This window comes from Silene latifolia, chromosome 1 (genome assembly GCF_048544455.1).
Source record: "Silene latifolia isolate original U9 population chromosome 1, ASM4854445v1, whole genome shotgun sequence".
In the NCBI taxonomy this organism is placed as follows: Eukaryota; Viridiplantae; Streptophyta; class Magnoliopsida; order Caryophyllales; family Caryophyllaceae; genus Silene; species Silene latifolia.
Window position 1 is genome coordinate 151,358,698 of NC_133526.1, and position 19,524 is coordinate 151,378,221.

At 37.3% G+C, this 19,524-nt stretch overlaps 2 protein-coding genes across 3 annotated transcripts; one reads left to right on the forward strand and one right to left on the reverse strand.

Annotated features, from left to right (window-relative positions):
- Nucleotides 1-8,407: 8,407 nt before the first annotated feature.
- Nucleotides 8,408-13,524, forward strand: LOC141610616 (uncharacterized). Of its 2 annotated transcripts, none has more exons than XM_074428795.1 (6): nucleotides 8,408-8,673; nucleotides 8,972-9,353; nucleotides 10,747-10,943; nucleotides 11,404-11,551; nucleotides 12,793-12,946; nucleotides 13,041-13,524. In XM_074428795.1, the coding sequence occupies exons 1-6, from the start codon at nucleotides 8,615-8,617 to the stop codon at nucleotides 13,061-13,063; spliced, it is 963 nt and encodes a 320-aa protein (XP_074284896.1). In that variant the 5' UTR covers nucleotides 8,408-8,614; the 3' UTR covers nucleotides 13,064-13,524. The 2 variants fall into 2 exon arrangements, with proteins under 2 accessions (XP_074284896.1, XP_074284903.1); XM_074428802.1 differs by having other exon boundaries at nucleotides 11,404-11,545.
- Nucleotides 13,525-14,989: 1,465 nt separating this feature from the next.
- LOC141658179 (S-protein homolog 2-like) lies at nucleotides 14,990-15,397 on the reverse strand. The gene has a single exon (XM_074465373.1). It carries the CDS (start codon nucleotides 15,395-15,397, stop codon nucleotides 14,990-14,992), a length of 408 nt encoding a protein of 135 aa, XP_074321474.1.
- Between the last annotated feature and the right edge of the window lie 4,127 nt (nucleotides 15,398-19,524).

Below are 19,524 nucleotides of genomic sequence, written 5' to 3' on the forward strand. Positions count from 1 at the left end.
GTTCACAACCGCGGGATCGCGGCGAGCTATGAGAGTGCTTGCAATGAAGCGGTAGGTGAGCCGGATAATGGGGTTTTGGATATAAGAGGCCGAGCATTCCTTGATTAATGAGAAATCGCGACCGGTCAAGGCTCGCCATAGAGGTGCTATGCTATAGTTCCAAGGTTTTGATGTACGGGTAGGAGATACATCAAGCCCCCAACACACCCGCAAATTCCACAAGTGTCATCATTCGTGTTGTATTCTCGAGTTGAAATTCCACACAAATCGTCTTGTTTAAGGTTGATATTTTCAGAAAACTCAAAAATTCGAGGACTAAGGACCGATAAGTAGGCTCATGCATGTTGAACATAGTTGAAAGACCAAAAAGTTCAAAGAGTGCCTCGGTTTGATGGTAAATTCCTAGTTTTCTCAATGTCTCATGGCAAATGAACTTTTAGTTGGAAGAATATTCTTACCAAGGAGACGGTGAAAGACGATTCTTTGAGCATCATTGACAAATTATATGTTGGAGAACTCATTAAGTCTTGAAAGATCAATAATTTCTTCATTTTCTCTTCTCAAGGTGTTGAGATGAGATGTTGAAGAGCTTCCTATTACCCTTGTTCTTCTTCTTTCTTTTGGTAGGGATCCTCTTGTCCTCATCTTGAAAGTAGATCTTGAGATTTTGCTTGTCTAAGATGAAGATTTAATCTTTGCAATTAAGATCCCTTCAAACCCTAGGTTTTGGGGGTTTTTTATTTTGGAGATGTAAATGGGTGTATTTGGTGTGTTTTGAGCATTTGGGAGGGGATTTTATGTTTTATAGAGGAAACAAGGATGAGGTGTCTTAATATGTGTGGTTGAGAGAAAGGCAAGCTTGTCGAAAATATAAGAGCAACACGGGAGGGAGACGCGCGGATCGCACTCGGGACTGGCGTCTTCTGCTTTGAAGAAATTTTAGACGAGCGGGTAGGGACGGGCGGATCGAGCTCGGGACGCTCGGATTTCCTTACAGGATTTTCTGGAATTTCAAACCTGTGCTAGGACGCGCGGATTAGTCTCAAGACGAGCGGCTCAAAGTCTGGGACGAGCGTCCTGAGGATGATCTGCTCAGATTTTGTTACAGGACACTTTCTTCAATTCAAGCTTTCCCAAGACCCGCGTCCTAAGGCCAGGATGCTCGAATTGCCTCTGGGGACGCCCGGATCATCATCAGCTCCCACGGGCTCAGGTATGCCCGTGGGGTTTTCTCCTTTTTGTTCTTCTTTCTCCTTATTTCATTCATTGACAAGGGTGCTTCCCTACACTTGAATTGTTACATCCTTCATTCATCAAGCAATATTAGTAACACTCCCTCACCAACTCTCATGTCAAAATCATGCTTTAAGGAAATTAAATGTAAATGCAATGAAGTTGAAAATACAAGTAAGAAGGGTTAGTATATTTACAAGTGGTGGTTTGGAGAGGACTCCACCAAACTCTCTCATTTGTTGGTCTTATCATGGCGGGAGGGGTTCGAGGCGGATGACCTCTACTTCTCCGATGAATGCTCCTTCATAATACGGTTTTAATCGTTGACTGTTGACCTTGAACTTGTTCCCATCCTCCGACCTTATCTCAAAATCTCCATATTTTCCTACCTCGGTGATCACATAGGGACCCATCCATCTTGAATTTAACTTCCCAGGAAAAAGTCGATATCGGGAGTTAAATAGAAGGACTTTGTCTCCCTTGTGCAAGGCTTTTTGCTTGATTCTCTTGTCATGGAGCATTTTGGTCCTTTCCTTGTAGATTTTAGCATTTTCATAGGAGTGTAGTCGGAACTCCTCCAACTCTTGGATTTGCATTATCCTCTTTTGACCACTTAACTTGAGATCAAGGTTGAGAGCTTTGATTGCCCAAAAGGCTTTGTACTCCAATTCGATTGGCAAATGGCATGCCTTTCCATAGACTAGTTTGTAAGGGGAGGCTCCTATGGGAGTCTTATAGGTCGTCCTATAAGCCCAAAGAGTGTCATCAAGCTTCATGCTCCAATCCTTACGAGTCTTGTTGACAACCTTCTCAAGAATTTTCTTGATCTCTCTATTCGAAACTTCAACTTGATCGCTTGTTTGAGGATGGTATCCCAAACCGGTTCCATGTTGAACACCATATTTTATCAAAAGAGATGTGACCTTCTTTTCATGAAAATGTGTCCCTCCATCACTAATGATTGCTCTAGGGACTCCGAATCTTGGAAAGATTACTTTCTTGAGAAGTTTAGTAACCGTCTTGGCGTCATCGGTTAGAGTAGCAATTGCTTCTACCCACTTTGATACATAATCGACGGCTACAAGAATGTAATTGGTTCCTTGAGATGATACAAATGGTCCTTGGTAGTCAATTCCCTATACATCAAAAATTTCTACCTCCAATATTCCTCGTTATGGCATCTCATTTCTCCAAGAAATGTTTCCGGTTCTTTGGCAAGGATCACAATGGAGAATAAATTCCCTAGCATCTTCAAACATGGTAGGCCAAAAGAAGCCCGATTGAAGGACTTTAGCAATTGTTCTTCGTGCTCCATGATGTCCTCTATATGGTGATGAATGGCATCCCTCTAAAACACCTTGAACCTCCCATTGGAGTATGCATCTTCGGTAAAGTCCATCACTACATTCTTTGTAAAGATTGGGATCGTCCCAAAAGTATCTCTTCACTTCGAACAAGAATCTCTTTCTTTGATTGTAGTTCAAGTTTGGGGGGAAGAACTCCTTTAACAATGTAATTAGCATAGTCGGCGAACCATGGTGTTGTGTGCTTCTCGAGTTGTGAATGGATGGCCATAAAAATGTCATCGGGGAAAGAGTCATTGATTGGTGTCTCTCCCTCATCATCATGGAATCGAATTCTTGACAAGTAATCCGTTACCACATTCTCGTCTCTCTTTTTATCCCTTATCTCCAAATCAAATTCTTGGAGTAGCAAAATCCACCTCAACAATCTTGGTTTTGCTTCTTTCTTTATCAAGAGATGTCTAAGAGCGCGGTGGTCCGAGAAAACAATCACTTTTGATCCAAGCAAACAGGAACGGAATTTGTCTAGTGCATAGACAATGGCAAGAAGTTCCTTCTCAGTGGTGTCATAGTTCACTTGGGCGGCATCAAGAGTCTTGCTTATGTAATAGATAGCATGCAAAGCCTTCCCTACCCGTTGGCCAAGAACCGCTCCAACGGCGTAGTTACTCGCATCGCACATGATCTCAAATGGTAGTTCCCAATTTGGTGGTTGGATGATTGGTGCAGAGATTAGGGTTTCCTTAATTCCATCAAATGCTTCAACACACTCATTAGTGAATTGGAATTGGGCATCCTTAATCAAAACTTGAGTGAGGGGTTTCGCGATTTTGGAGAAATCTTTTATAAAACGGCGATAGAAACCCGCATGACCGAGAAAGCTCCTCACCCCTCTAACATTCACGGGAGGTGGGAGTTTCTCTATCACCTCAACTTTGGCTTTATCAAATTTGATGCCCTTTTCCGAGATTAGATGACCCAAGACAATACCTTCATTGACCATAAAGTGACACTTTTCCCAATTCAAGACAAGGATAACATCCTCACACTTTTGCAATACAAGAGAAAGGTTATGCAAACAAGAGTCAAAGTCTTTTCCGTAAACGCTAAAATCATCCATAAAAACTTCCATTATGGTTTCTAGATAATCGGAGAAGACACTCATCATGAATCTTTGGAAAGTAGCGGGGGCATTACATAGCCCGAAAGGCATTCTTCTATATGCAAAAGTACCGTAGGGACATGTGAAAGTGGTCTTGTGTTGGTCATCCGGGTGTATCGGGATTTGGAAGAATCCAGAATACCCATCAAGGTAGCAAAAGAATTTGTTAGAGGCTAACCTCTCAAGCATTTGGTCAATGAATGGTAGGGGAAATGATCTTTTCTTGTTGCGGAATTCAATTTACGATAATCGATACACATACGCCAACCGGTGATCTTCCTTGTGGGTATTAGCTCGTTCTTATCATTTGTTACCACCGTGGTACTTCCTTTCTTAGGTACCACTTGAATGGGACTAACCCACAAAGAATCTGATATAGGATAAATGATTCTCGTATCAAGTAATTTCATAACCTCCGTTTTTACAACTTCTTGCATGTGGGGGTTTAGTCTCCTTTGGCCTTGGATGGTAGGCCTATGGTCTTCTTCTAGATGAATTCTATGCATGCAAAAATTGGGGCTTATTCTCTTAAGATCATCTAGACTATAACCTATAGCTTTTTCATGTTCTTTTAACACATCAAGCAAACTTTTCAATTGGCTCTCATCAAGTTTTTCATTAACAATCACGGGTTTGGTTTTAGATTCATCAAGGTAAGCATACTTCAAATTTGGGGGAAGGGGTTTTAGAGTTGGAGTTTGTACCTCACTTTCTACCATTGAAGGTTCACTAGGGGCATTTTCCATCTCCATTACACATTCCATCCTCATAGCATATTCGATTTGTTCCTCAAGCTCCTCATACCCATCGTACTCAAACTCCATGACATATTCGTCTAGCTCTTTGACTTGCACGGTGTGATCTTTGGTTGCTTGTTCTACTTTAGTGGATTATGATGCTTCCTCGAGAATATGATTTATCAATATGGATTGCTCATAGGTGAGCTCTTTGTTGGCTAGAGCGGTTTCAAGGAGATCTAATTCTAATTCCCAATGCCTATTTTTGGCCTCACTTGCTTCTAAGGCTTCCATTGCTTGCAAAGGATCTTTGATGAGAGTAGTACCCATATGGTCCTCTACACAACAATCTATAATATCCATCTTGCAAAGTAAACTAAGAGAAAATGGTGAGAAGTATTTTGTTGAAGTGTTCTCCCTCAAGGTAAAGAAAGACACAACTAAAAACAATTAATGAAAATCAAATCAATTGAACACCGTCCCCGGCAACGACGCCATTTTTTATCCGGTTAAAACTCGTTGTCAAAAGCTACCAACCAAAACAATATTTATAACTTCACAAACTACTCTTAGTAAAGAGGTAAGTAAAGGTTGGATCCCAAGGGACGGGTATTGGTGTAGGATTTTCAATTGCAAATAGCTATGTCTAAGGGTGTCACAAATTGGGTTGAGATGAGGTGTATTCTAAACTAAGTAACAAGATGAATGTAAAGTAATTAAAAGGGGTTTGTAAAAAAATGATTAAAAGCACTAGGGTGTCATGGGTTCATAGGGGATTCATGGGAGTAGATCATACAAACATGTTCTCAATTAGATACAAGCACTTATTGTTGTGATGGGATCGAGTTAGTGTATATCTTACAATCCCTAGGAAGATTTTGGTCCCGGAGCCGAGTTGTCTAGACTGTACAACACCTACAAGTCGACTTAATTCTTCCTATTCAACTCTATTCATGGTCTAATGAGGCTCGAGTTGGTTTATATCTTACAAGTCTCATTGAAGAGATAAGGGATGGTCAAAAAATGCAAGGTTTCATAGTCTCACATTTCATCAAGCATAACATGTGCATAGGTTGAAATCACAACAAGCAAGCAAATTAATTAAGAGAACATATTAGATTAAGCATAGATCAATCCCCATGTTTATTTCCCCTAATTCCCCCCCATTAACCCTAGTTAAAGAACTACTCACTCATGATCAAGTTTAGCATGCTAATAAAGTTGTCAATCATACTAACAAAGCAAAACATGATAAATAAATGAATCTGATTAACAATAATTAAACAAGGGTAAAAAGGAATTATACCTATGGAGATGATCTAAATAATAAAGCAAAGAATAATAGAAGTACTTGATGATTGATGGAAGGTTGTCAATCCTCCAAATAAACCCAAATATTCTTCTAATTACCCAAATAAATGGAAAAACAATTGAGAGATTAATGAAAGATTAAGATGTGATTAATATTGAAAAGTGTATTATAACTAAATTAAGAGAGTATTAAGAAGGGATTATGATAGGATTACGATTCTACTAAGATGGATTAAGATGAGATTAAGATTGCATGATAATCTAGGTAGTACAATGGGGTATTTATACTAAAATTAAGTACAAGGATTAGGGTTACTAAGGGCTTAAATGACTATTAAGACCCTAAGAGAAACTTGAGGAAATGCAACTCCCAAAGGACATGCGCGAATCGTCTCTGCAAGTCCCGCCAGGATCCGCTCGTCCTCAGCTGAAGCACGGTTATCCTGTAAGAAGATCCGCTCGGATCATAGGGGAGACGCTCGTCCTGAGGTTCTTTAATCCGCTCGTCCTGGCATCAGTCGGCTCGGATCCTGGCACTTTGGTACGCTCGTCCTGTGCTCGGGCCGCTCGGATCATTGGACATAGTTGTTCTCTTGTCTGGCTCCTTAACAATCCCCGAGGATTGTGTTGGTGATGCAAGGATCTTTTCATCATTGCCCATTTCACTCTATTTATTTGCTTAGGCCTCTAGTGTTGGTCTTCTCTTTGATGTTTGGTCATTGGATACGATCCATTTAGCTCCATTTCGCCTCATAAATGCAAGGTTAGCAATCCTCTCCTACCAAGGACACAAAACCTCAAAGAATATGCAAAATGGGAAACTAAAGATAAGAAATGACCCAAATACGTGCTAGAAAGCATGGGAACGAGGTTAATTCGAGGACTAAATGTGCTCAAATATGAGTCACATCAATATCATGTGTAAATCTTGAGTTATTTAAGTTTGAGTGTTGACAGGTCATTTTCAGAAAACAGGACAGCATTATGTTTTCCAGTCTTTGAAGCCTTATTATGACAAATCTACTTGACGAATCTTGTTGATTCTAATGCCACGTGAAAGTTAATTTCTTCAAGATTTTAACCATATAAAGAACACAAAATTTGGCCATATAAAACTCAAGATGTGAGCATTTGAACTTAGACCTGAAATCTGTTGGACCAGGTTTGGATTTTAGTTCACTTTTCCCTTGAATTTGCATTTGAATATGATGAATGTTTGGAGTTTCATATGACATGTTTGCTTGATAATAAAATTAGGGACTCATAGCCTTAGCTCCTGCTGCATCATTATCACATTGAAGACCCATATTTTGCAAAGTCTGTACTTTGATATGGTATACAAAGTTCTTTAAGATTTTATGGTTTTATACCACCTTTCGAAGTTGCAGTTCGTCATTATTTCCATATAGGTCAAATCATTGTATTTTTTCAGGTAAAAAATCCATGACTATTCATGGATAAAATGTAAATTTTCTTCAACATTTGTAGAGGGTTCTTGTTAATCCTGAACATTTTCTCTACTCCCGCTGTTTCTTTTAGAGATCACATCTCTTTAATATAAACCATAACATCCACATAACTTCTTTTGTTCTTGGAATGGATTGTGGAATTAATATCTTTCTTAAGGATACCCCCACAAAAACATATGTCAGAATCGAGACTAAGTTTCAAGAAACATTTTCTTAAAACTTTCAAAGTTTCAAGTCTTAAGAAAAGACAGTTTTGAATTAATATCTTTCTTAAGGATACCCTCACTGTTTCTTTTAGGGATTGGTTAGCGAAGATGTTCTATGGAGGGTTGAGAGATGGGTGAGGCCGACGGAGGAGGTCTTGAAATTAATGTTGTTGCGGCTGTCATCAAAGGTGTTGGCATGGGTATGGGTGCTGTTTCTAGGAAGAGTTCAGGAAGGGTGTGTTGGAGAGTAGCTGTGCAATGTGCTGAGACGTGGGAGGTGAAGATGGCGGAGGCTCGGTGATGGTCGGGTTGCAGGAAGCTAGACGAGCGAGGCACTCGAAAGTGTTGATCGAAGGTGATTGGTTGACGGTGGCTAATGAGTTTCGGTAATAGAAAACTAGGCGAAGCGATATTCATTTAATTTATGAAGACATTTACTCGATTTGTATTTCTTTTCAATTTCTAGACTTTTGTTTCATTACTCATTAGTAGACGGTTTAATAGGGTAGCTCATATGCTTGCTCATGCTTAGATCTGGCAAAACGGGTCAACGGGTCGGGTTCGGGCCGGTCAGTTTGGGTCTCTAATTGATTTCAGGTTAATTCTGGTCGGGACGGGTCATTTCGGGTTTCGGGTTTGTTGGTCGGGTCTGTTTCGGGTCAAGTGGGTCTGGTTGTTTCGGGTCGGGTCATGTTCAAGTCAATGAATAATAGAGAAATAGTCATTTCAAGTATTTTTGGTTCAATTAGAGCTATATTTTGTCTGGTCATTTTCGGTTTTAGTGGTTTCGGATCGGGTCATTTTCGGGAGGGTCAGTTACGGGTCAAGAAGCTCGAATCATGTTCGGGTCGGGTCGGGTCAATTCGGGTTTTCGGCTCACATTCAGGTGACGTAGTTCGGGTCACTTCGAGTCTCGGGCCAGTTTTTTCGGGTCGGGTTGCTTTTGCTAGGTCTACTCATGCTACCCGATCCAAACTGATTCGATGCGAACCCGACAAAGTTAATCCGTTTGCCAGATGCTGTAGAAACGATTAAAAAAAAACAAGGTGTGAGGGGGCATAAGCTATTGATAGATTCGTGTTTTAGCCCTAAATTGACCCTAATTGTTTAGAATCTGTAAGCTATTTTTGTTGGAATAGGGATTGTCCAATTGATGATACGAATCGGTAACCCTGATTCATAAATTTTGGCGATGGAGCAGAGAGGTACTCGAGTTGCGTCATTTGGACAGACGGAGATTAATTGGGACAAGTAAGTATTCCATTCAAAAATCAATCATTCAATCTTATATACGATGATCAAATTCATGAAGAAATGTGAGCATTATATGCTTTTATCATCTTTATTTAGTTTGGTTTGGAGTTTAATCATTTTAATTTCAAGATTATCCCCTTAATTTTAATTTTCAATCCATGCTCAAGTAGATAGATGGATTTTGTGATCATTGCAAAAGAAGAATGCTTTAGATGGATGACTACTGTTGAATACTTGTCTCCAACACCAAACTCGCCATCCGTTCCGTTTTTCTGAGATTAAACTTTGCTTGCAGGCTTGACAAGACTAAATTCTATGTTGTTGGAGCTGGGCTATTTACAGGGATAACAGTCGCTCTTTATCCAGTTTCTGTTGTCAAGACTAGGCTACAGGTCGCATCTAAGGATATTGCTGACAGAACTGCATTTTCAGCTGTTAGAACCATACTCAAAGCTGACGGAATACCTGGTTTGTACAGAGGATTTGCCACTGTCATTACTGGTGCTGTCCCGTCCAGAATTATATTCCTTACTGCTTTGGAGACTACAAAAGTCGCTGCTTACAGGATTGTTGAACCTCTTAATTTTTCTGAACCATCCAAGGCTGCCATAGCAAACGGGGTTGCTGGAATGTTAGGCTCGCTTTGTGCTCAGACTGTGTTTGTTCCAGTTGACGTGGTATTTACTTGATTTATACGTATACCAATTTAGAGCACTGATAATAATGCTAGGATAAGCTTTCCTAGTTGAAGATGATGGGTTTTGGACTATGTTACCCCTACGGCCTACCTCCCCTGACACAATGTTGTGTCTGACACGTCAACAACAACAACACCATCACCCTAGTGCCTCATGTGGTGCATAGAAGGGGATGTTTCTTGGGTTTGAACTTTGAATTGGTGCTGGCTCGATTTTAGTTAGTCGAACACCAGCTTCTAGTCACTCCACCTCTTAAAAAATATTAAATGAACGTCACCACTTACCCACTAACTTCCTCATAGAAAAATAAATTAATTAATTTTCATTTTTCGGTAATTAATTGCTTTACCTAGTAATTTTTTTTTTCCTCATTTCGCATAAACCCATCCGACCCACTATATCTCCATCCCTTTCCTTGCACGCTCCATGGTTCGGCTTTCCTGCAAATACTCATCTCCCATTATTTTACTTAAATGGCTCTACTTCTTGTTGCTACTTATTCTTAATCCCCTCCATAGTATGCCTCTGGAACAGTTCACTGGTCTCATTGGTCAAGGTAAAGAACTCCGGCAAATCATATTGCAAACTCCGGCACAAACAAACTAGTATGTGTTTGCGAAGTGTCTGAGCGGGAGAGAAGAGGTAGAGAGAGAAAAACTTTTGGCTTGAGTATTTTGTCTTTGCTTCATTTTTTTTCTCAGAACTTAACTTCTTCGTCTGAGGGAGGATAGGGTTATTGTTGAACCAGAGAAATTTTTCGAGTATAATATAAAGTAAACCGAGGAGGATAGGATCGTTGTTGTAGCAGTGGTTTTTGTTTGGATTGATGAAAAATAATAGGATTGCTGCGTGGAACAAAGGTGAGGTGGAGGAGTGAAAAGGATGAAAGATAATAGGACAATAGGATAAGAGGATCATGGTGAAAGATGGTCTTCGCAACTAGCTTCCATTGTTTTGTCTCTCAAGTGCTATTGTGTCTAGCTGGCAACCCTTTAGCCTTATGCTGGCCTTCTCATTGGGATTGCTTGTGTCCGGCAAAAGGATGTCCGGAAGTTCAATTTAAATCTTGCTTTTTTTTTCCTCGAAAAAACTGAAGTTAGTTCAGATGTTGGGGTATTCTGGTCTCTTATGTGGTCAAGTGGGTTCTTGTCATGATGCCCTACGTGGCGGTAACGGTCTTACTATTTCGAGTTGTCTTGTAACAATTAGCAATTTAGCTTTTAATTTTTGCTTCACTCCAGCTTTGTGACATATGTTCTATAGTTCTATAAAATGGACTATTGTGAGCAGGTGGCTCTCTAGTCTATTAATGTTCACTTATGCTGAGGTTCTGTTTATTTTTATATTTTTTTGCACTTGAATCATTGTTTAGGTTAGTCAGAAGTTGATGGTACAAGGATATTCAGGCTACACAGCCTACAATGGTGGCCTTGATGTTGTACGTAAAGTTGTGAAGTCAAACGGAATTCGAGGACTATATAGGGGGTTTGGACTATCAGTGATGACTTATTCTCCATCCAGTGCTGTGTGGTGGGCGAGCTATGGTTCTAGTCAACGTTTATTTTTGAGGTAGAGCTTTATCATTTATCTATTTTTGGTTTATATTTGAAACTTTGCCTGGTAATGAATCCTGCGTTGTTGTAGTTGCACACCACTACACCCTAGGTTACTCGCTCACAGTCGCACACTCGCACATTAAAGCTGTGTAAGTATACGCACCCGATAAAGATCGTTCAAGTTATGTAAGTTGTGAAGACAGTTTGAACTTAATCCAAGGTCCTTATGTTAACCGTTTTGGTGATTACTTTTAGGATTTTTCCTTAGCCCATAGCCCCTTGAGTAGTAGAGTGTGTTTATTTTTCCTGATTGCCTACTCTAGTAAAGCTTCCTTTTCTGTGTTTTTTATAGTTAACCGCGTCCATCCCCCACATGGAATGCTGTCTTGTATGTTTTAGATTGAAATAGGCCTTAATATTCCATTGCTCTATTTTTTTTTTTTTTGGTATAACTTGGATTACTCTGTTTGTAGTCTTTTAGGCTATGGGAATGAGTATCAGGAGGCTCCAAGTCTTAGAGATATTGTGTGTATTCAAGCTGCTGGTGGTATTGTTGCTGGAGCCACCGCATCTTGCATCACAACTCCCTTAGATACTATTAAGACTCGCTTACAGGTGCAGGTTAGTCTTGCACTTCTGCTTCTTCATTAAATTGTTATGCTGTCCTGTTTGATGCATCAGTTGATTTCGTATGCAATCATTTTTCTGTTCTAAGAACTTAAACCTTCATCATCATGCAACATATAGTATTTGGTCGTTTTTGAATGACGTAGGCAGCTATGAGTGAATTGTGTAATTTGCTGAGTAGTGAATTAGTATGATGAAAATCAAGGGCACTCACATCTAATTCCGAAAAAAGGCAGAAAATCATTGACAGTCAAAAGGCGTAACCAAATACATCATGTCCTTGATAGAATTGGTAAAAAGGTCTTTTTGGTCAGGCTTAGGTCTTCATTTCTGGTTGCATATGTTTAGCTATATCCTTTGGAATGTCATTTGATGTGGAATTTTTCCGTGTCATTCGTACTTAGGGTTTGATTTAGGATTCATTTCTGGTTGCATATGTTTAGCAAAATTGTTTACTAAATTGGTTGTGGTTCATTTTGTAGTGAGCTAGCATTCATTCGGCCCAATTTTTGACGCAATTTCAATAATTGGTCATCTCCGAAACAACCCTTCTGTGTTATGAATCCATCTGGCTGTATACATAAGCCCCCCTCACCCCGTTGGTTGCGGGAGCCCTGGAAGCAGTGGGGTAATGTTATGGTTGGTGGTGGATTACTTATTTCCTTGTTATAGGGTTAATAAGTTGACAATGCTCATTAGCTCGTTTTTATGGTCATTGTTTCATTAGCTCGTTTTTTAGGGGAATTAATTATCTCAGTTGAAAAACAAGACCAGAAGAGTCGTCAACTAGGTGTAAATGGAATGGAGGTCAACTTTGATAATTATAGACCTTTCCCGGATATTTATGGTCATTGCTCATTAGCTCGTTTTTATGGTCATTACATTCAACCCTTCCTTACCTCACAATTTGCGGGACCCTTTGAGTCACCGGGATAATGTTGTTGTGTGAGGTATGGTTCAGTAGGTAAACTTAGAATGAATAAATAAATGCTTTAGAACTAGTTCCCTTTCCTTGCTATCTTACAAAAACTCCACGAATTCTTGGCGTTCAGTTAGAATTTGTGCTTTACATTCCTTTCTCTTTTGTCCAGTCGTAAAATATGTTTTGTCCGGACTCTAAACAACCCGTACCGCATATTAGCTAGACCCGTGTTTGACTCAACCGATATCTCTATCTGCTGACCTGTTTCACAGGTCTCTTACCTTCATGGTCTTTGATATTTAAGTCATTGTAGGTAACAGGACCAGATAAGCGAAAGAATGCAACTGAAATTGTAAGGAAATTGCTTGCCGATGAAGGTTGGAAGGGTCTATACAGAGGGTTGGGTCCACGATTTTTCAGCATGTCTGCGTGGGGAACCTCTATGATATTGGGTTACGAATACCTGAGTAAGCATGGGCTTCTTTCTCTAAAATTTATTTTCTTCTCACTATAATTTATACCTGAGTAAGTGTTGAAATCTTGTTATCTGTTTGTCTGCAGAGCGATTGTGTGTAAAGGAGTAGAATAACTCAACAAGTGCTTGTCGTGTTCTCTTTATTTTAAACAAGGACGATGACAGTACATCAAGAATAATCTATAGACACTGCCTTATGCATCATCATTCAAGGTTTTCTTACTTTGGACGACCCACTGATTTATCATTTGTTTCTGTTGATTATCTCGCACATTGAGGAGTTTTTTGGTTACCCTATACAACCGTAGGAACTTTAATTTATGTGAATTGTAACCATGGTAGGTTGTTACCTAGTTTCCCTAGGAAGAATTCCAACCTGATTGGATTATATTCATTCTTCAGCAGTGAAAAAAATATATTTACCCCGTACGGTACAAGGCTCTCAATGTACCTCAAATTTCTGGGTGTATTCAGGATTTGTAAGCATTAGACTATATAAAATAAAACGGGTTGTAAGGATTATAATTTACGGAATTTATTTTCGCAGTACGTATTTTATTCAACTCGGTACATTTTGTGCGATATTTTCCATTTGTATACCCTTGACTAAAATTAACTCTAACCTAATTCTCTCAATTGCTAATGGTGCAACCATTCCGATTAATCGAATTTCTTCAATTATAAACAATAATTTGAGTGAAAAACAAAAATTAAATTGTTAATTACATACTTATTAATCAAATTAAGCTTTTTAGAATTATTTTATTTGATTTAGGGTTTAGTTTTTGTTTAAGAAATGTTGTCGAAGAGAAATTGGTTGTTGTTGGACCGACGGCCTGGGCAAGGGACGGCAAGAGAAGGGCGGCGGAGGCGGAGGTGGCGCAGGGACAATGGTGGTTATGGGTTCAATGGTGGACGGAGTTGCAGCGCGTTCAGGGTGGTAATGATGCGTTAGTCACCGACCCACTGGGCCAACGATGGTCAGCATTCCCGGCAGTGATGTCAGGGAGGGGGATGGTGGCCAAGGGAGGAGGAAGGGTGGTTGGCAAGAGGAGGGTGTGGTGGATTCTTGGGCGGTGGAATGCACGATTTTCCTTTTTTTTGGGTTTCTTTTGTACAGTATGAAACATGAGTAGTACATGGAAATGAAAGGGGTAGTTTGGGAAATGTGTACTATATAAAGTAAAATTTGTACTACGAACATCAACACCCATAATTTATTGCTTTATTTATTTTTATCGTAGTCCTAGTATATTTTGATAAGTATATTGAATGCTTATATTTTGCCCACAAAATGGCAACCAAATACTCCCCTTTTTTACAATTCATGAGATTTTAATTTTCGCATGAATTAGATAGACAATTAAACTAGGCCTCAATATTATTGTATAAATGTATAGATACGTAAAAGTTGAGAATTCCAAATCTCAATCATCTCATCAATATTGAATTTTAGTCTTAGATGAGACAAATTTTAGTACGAACGTTTAAAAAAAAAACAAATTAAAACTAAACTCTTATTAGGTTGATTAAATCTCAAAATAAATATCAGCTAAATCTTTTGTTAAGTAATCAATCTGATTGTCGAAAAAAATTGCGAGATCATTAGTGATTGTGAATTTGTGAAAAAGATTCGGAGATATATAATCAGATATTATATGAACATTTAATTATTCTAGGTATAAAATCTCAAACGTTATGGTGAAGAGAAAATTAGGAGTGATATCTTTAACATCTCATTTTTTTTTGGGGGCTAACAGAGTGCGCACTTTAGTCGCATTATAATATTATAGAGGGGAGGGGGGATTCGAACTTATTACGACCTATTGTCCACAATAGGTCCGTTTTAATCACTAGAAGAAATATGAATTTGCAAGAAAATTAAGATATGTCCATGCATCAGAAGAAATAAGTAAAAGAACAAAGCAGAAAAACCAAACCACCGTTTGATTATTTGAATAAGTAGTGAATAATGAAGGCAACCAAAATACATATAATCTAGTATGGAGTAAGAATTTATAAATCGAGTAGATAATCAATTTTTATTCCAAGGGTAACAAACGGGATCATCTTTGCCATCAAAAAAAGAGCATGGACCAGAAACTCTAATTTGCCAAAGACATGCACCTTTACAATCAGTGTCACCATGGGTATCCCTCTTCTGATCGTAGATATCAAACCAATGTAATTTCCCATTAAATGTGAAACCACAGAAATACAAAGTGCTACTAAACACGCCGTTTGTTACGCTAAATTCATAAGTTTGGACTGGTTTAAGTACATGTATACCCAAATCATCGTTTTTTGATTTGCAATGAATTTCTAGTAACATGCCGTCCAGCAATCCGCTAGCGACTTGGACATCTACTTTTCCAAACAAACCCTCGCTAAACTTAGCAAACAAGGCCATCATTAACAAAATAATCAGGCTCATGTTCGACATTTCCGTTTCTAGGTTATAATTATTTGAGAATTGTCCAAAAGGGTTTTCAAGTATGAGGAGAGGGTTAAATTGTTTGCATATATATACCCACTTAGGTAAGACCTAAGATGCTTAATTGCTAAATCGTTTTGATATTTCATTCCTGGCATAAAATATTGAGATCTTAAATTTATGACTAAATTTATTCACGTGAATATTTTCTTTATGACTAAATTTATTCACGTGAATATTTTCTAATTACTCCCTCAATTTTTTTATATATGACTTTCTCACATTTCGAGACACTCCCTTCTCTCTTCAATATCTCTTAAAATATAAGACTAAATATTATAATATGTATACTCATATGAAAGAGTTTTTCGTAAGGAATTTAATGGTACCATTTTTATATTTTTTAAACAAATATATTTTTGTAAATATTAAAGTCAAAGGCTTACCTCGTAATTGCAAAACGTCATATATAAAAAATTGGAGGGAGTATCAATTAATTAATCAATCAATACTATATATTAATTCCAGATATCAAGGGACTTCAATGTAATTAAATAAATCTATACAAATTAATTATACTATATAATTTTAAATCATAGCACTGTGTGGTGGACCTGGAAAAGAGACTTCAATGTAAATATTATATAGTTTTGGTTGAAATATAAATTTAGAGAATATGGTAAGTTTCCTTAAAATAAACAAGCCCCGCTTATGGTATTAATTAGTATAAAGATATTAGTTATTTAACATACACAAATATAATATAAATATGTTATATTTTGAAAACAATTAAAAGGTAAATAAATCAATCTAGATTGCCAAAAAATATAATATTTCATAATTCATTAAATTTGTAATTTAATTAGTAAAAAATAATGATTGCTCTTTAATAATATTCTAATTTAATATTTCAGATTTATTTAAATATATAAATCTAATAATATTATATTTGTTGAATCGATTGGTAAGCTAATCGACGCATTGTGAGTAGTAAAATGAATAATAATAGCAGCAGGAGTAGTGAAAATCATACTAACAACAAGGGGAGTAGTGAAATTAAAAATAATAAATGCGGGAGTAGTGAAAAAAAAAATAATGACGGCGGGAGAAGTGAAAGTAATAGTAGTCACAACACATGTAATGAAAATAACATATGAACAACGGAGAAAGTATAAAAAATTAAATAACAATTCAATTTTAAGAAAATATTAATTTTATTTAAATATATAGTTTGACAAAACTAACGAGTTAACCGTAAAAATTGCGGGAGTGTTAAACAAACAACAGTAACCGAAGAAATAGTATTAACAAAGGATGTAGTGAAAGTAATAATATTAACAGCGGGAGTGGTGAACTTAAATGGTAAATAAAGATAGTCCGACTACCATATTTCTAAATCCACATGATGGCTTAAAAGTAGACGATAGGGCAGGAGAGCAAAGAATAGCTAGAAAGATTACATTGTGCATGTATTCTGTGTGACCAAATTTTTGTATTAAGGAAAGTATTCATACGATTATCTTATAACTAGTTTTTAAACCCGTGCATTGCACGGGTGGTGACGGACAGTATTATTAGAAGTAAGAACTTACATATTTTTTGAATTTAGTAAATTAATTACTAAATTTTAGAAAATTTTAAGTACTTTATTTACCCCACATTTGATAAGTTTATGCTGCTAAATTTTATTCAAAATTTAAAGTACTTTTTTTTCTCGACTTTTAAACTTCTGAGAAGTGAAATCTGAAAGTGGATATAAAATTATTGTACATTTCATAACCTGTTTATTTACGCGATATACATTTAATTTTATTCATTGTTGTACGCTTTTTTTCATTGTACCCCTTCCACCTCTTGTCTCCACTATCCCTACGTCCCCCATCGTACATTTAGTATAACCATCATCCCTGCCCCACCACATGCGTAACCCCTAATTCTTCTAGGGGGTGTTTATTTCGCGCATGGGTATGAGTTTGAAATCAGGAATTATATCTTTGTGGTATGAGTTTGAAACTCGGTTAAAGTTGAAATATGTAAAACAAAATATTTTAACGGTTTTTCTAACGCGTACCCTAAGGACACACGTTAATAATTCATCATCCATCTAATTTCAGCACATAATTAATTATTTTAGGAAGATTATTAAATATTTACATAATCAGCTTGTCTTGCTTGTGACGGGCTAATCCTGTCACAAGCTTGTGACCTCTCACAAAAAGGGAGAGGGGACAAGGTAGGGCACCCCCATGTGCTTTCCACTCACCTCTCAGTGAATATCGTCCGTTTTCAATAAGATTTTGTGTTGTGTTACATAATTAGCCCATCTCTCTTTCCCAACCAATTAATTACCCTTTTTATATTCTTATTTCTCTTTCTCCTCTTATGCTTATTTCTCTTTCTTCTCTTTCTTCTTTTTTGAGGGTGATAGGCTCGAAGTCTATTAGGCATGGACTCAGGCCAAGAATGCTCCACAAGATTATACTCTTGGGGGCTTAAACCTGAATCTCCGGAAATTTCACCCAAGTTTTAACCACTAGAATCCACCCTTGCGGGCTCTTTCTTCTCTTATGCGTAAAACATTATTCATTCTCCATTAATTTAAATTGTTCGTTGTTCAATTTTATCATAGATTTCGTAATGGGTTAACAAAGGGCATAGAGTTAACTTTATTACAGCACCGGAAATTGAAAGATGTGCCCTCTCCTTAGAGGTTTTTGTCAGTTTCGGAGCCGTAAATTTCCCTAAAAATGACTATTGATTGGTGTAGATTGTGAATGGACAATTGAATAATAGAAATGATATCAGATGATTTCTTGATCTACACCAAACGAATAAGAATGATGCCTGGAGGTGGTTAGGAATGACTTCTCCGCCCAATTTCGAGTCGTGAGTTGGCTTTTTGGGGAGGGCTGTTGGCGGGGATCGGCGGCCCACGTATACCTAGCCGTCGTTGCTTGATGTTATATGGTTTCGTTGCTACTAACAATGATCGTTGGGGGTGGAAGATAAAGATTGAGTGATTGAAAATCATTATTCAAATGGAAAGAGAGTTAATAGGGGAAATATATGAAAGGAAATGAGACGTAAATAAGGATTTTAGGGAAAGTTTCCTATAACAATTAAAAATAATTAATTATGTGCTGAAATTAGATGGATGAAGAATTATTAACGTGTGTCCTTAGGGCATGCGTTAGAAAAATCAATATTTTAAATAATAATTTTTGATACTATAAAATCATAAAAATAATTTTTTTGCTCAAATAAGTATAAATAATCGATTTACAATATGACATAATTTTTATTTTCACATATTTTACTCATTCAAGATTGATACCCATGGGTATCAATCTCATACCCACCTCCTCCTTTGGTATGAGAAACCCATACCTCATGGGTTTGGGGTATAGGTATGAATCCCATATAAATCCTCAAACATACACTTGGTATGAGTTTGACTCATTCCAAACTCGTACCTCGTTTCTTTTTTATTTGAACCAAACACCCCTAATTAGTAATCTTATGCAATACAACTCCCCACCTCATCATTACCCACCCATCGCGAGCCCTCCCATATCACGACCTCCCATCATCAACTCCGCTCGTTCCTTCACCTTTCACATCACCAAATACTAATTTGTTTATTTCTTTTCTTTTGTTTTTGACACTTGCCTCTCAACATTGTACATCAATTTCTCATGAAATACAGTTAATTTGAGATAACTTAAAATGGAGATTGAAAAATAAAATTAAAATGGATAAAGTATTTTTTTTGCTAACAACTTATTTACTCATAACCTTTTAATGGTCATAATTTTATGTATTAATAGTTAGATAATTTTTTGAAGTCACTTCAACGTATATATATAAATTGAAAATAATACTAAGTATCTAAATTGATTTTGCTAATTCTATGTTATCTATTGCTCATGAACTGATATATATTATGGAATTACTTGATAAATTTTAACTTATTTCTATTTTTTGTTCTAAAACCCATATTATGACGCACTTTAATTTAAAAATAATCAAAAATTATGATTAGTAGCAAACCTACTCGATATAGTAGTTTATGAGATGCAATAACAATGGCTCATTAACTTGTAAGAAAATTTGGTTATTTAGAAAAAAAATATTAA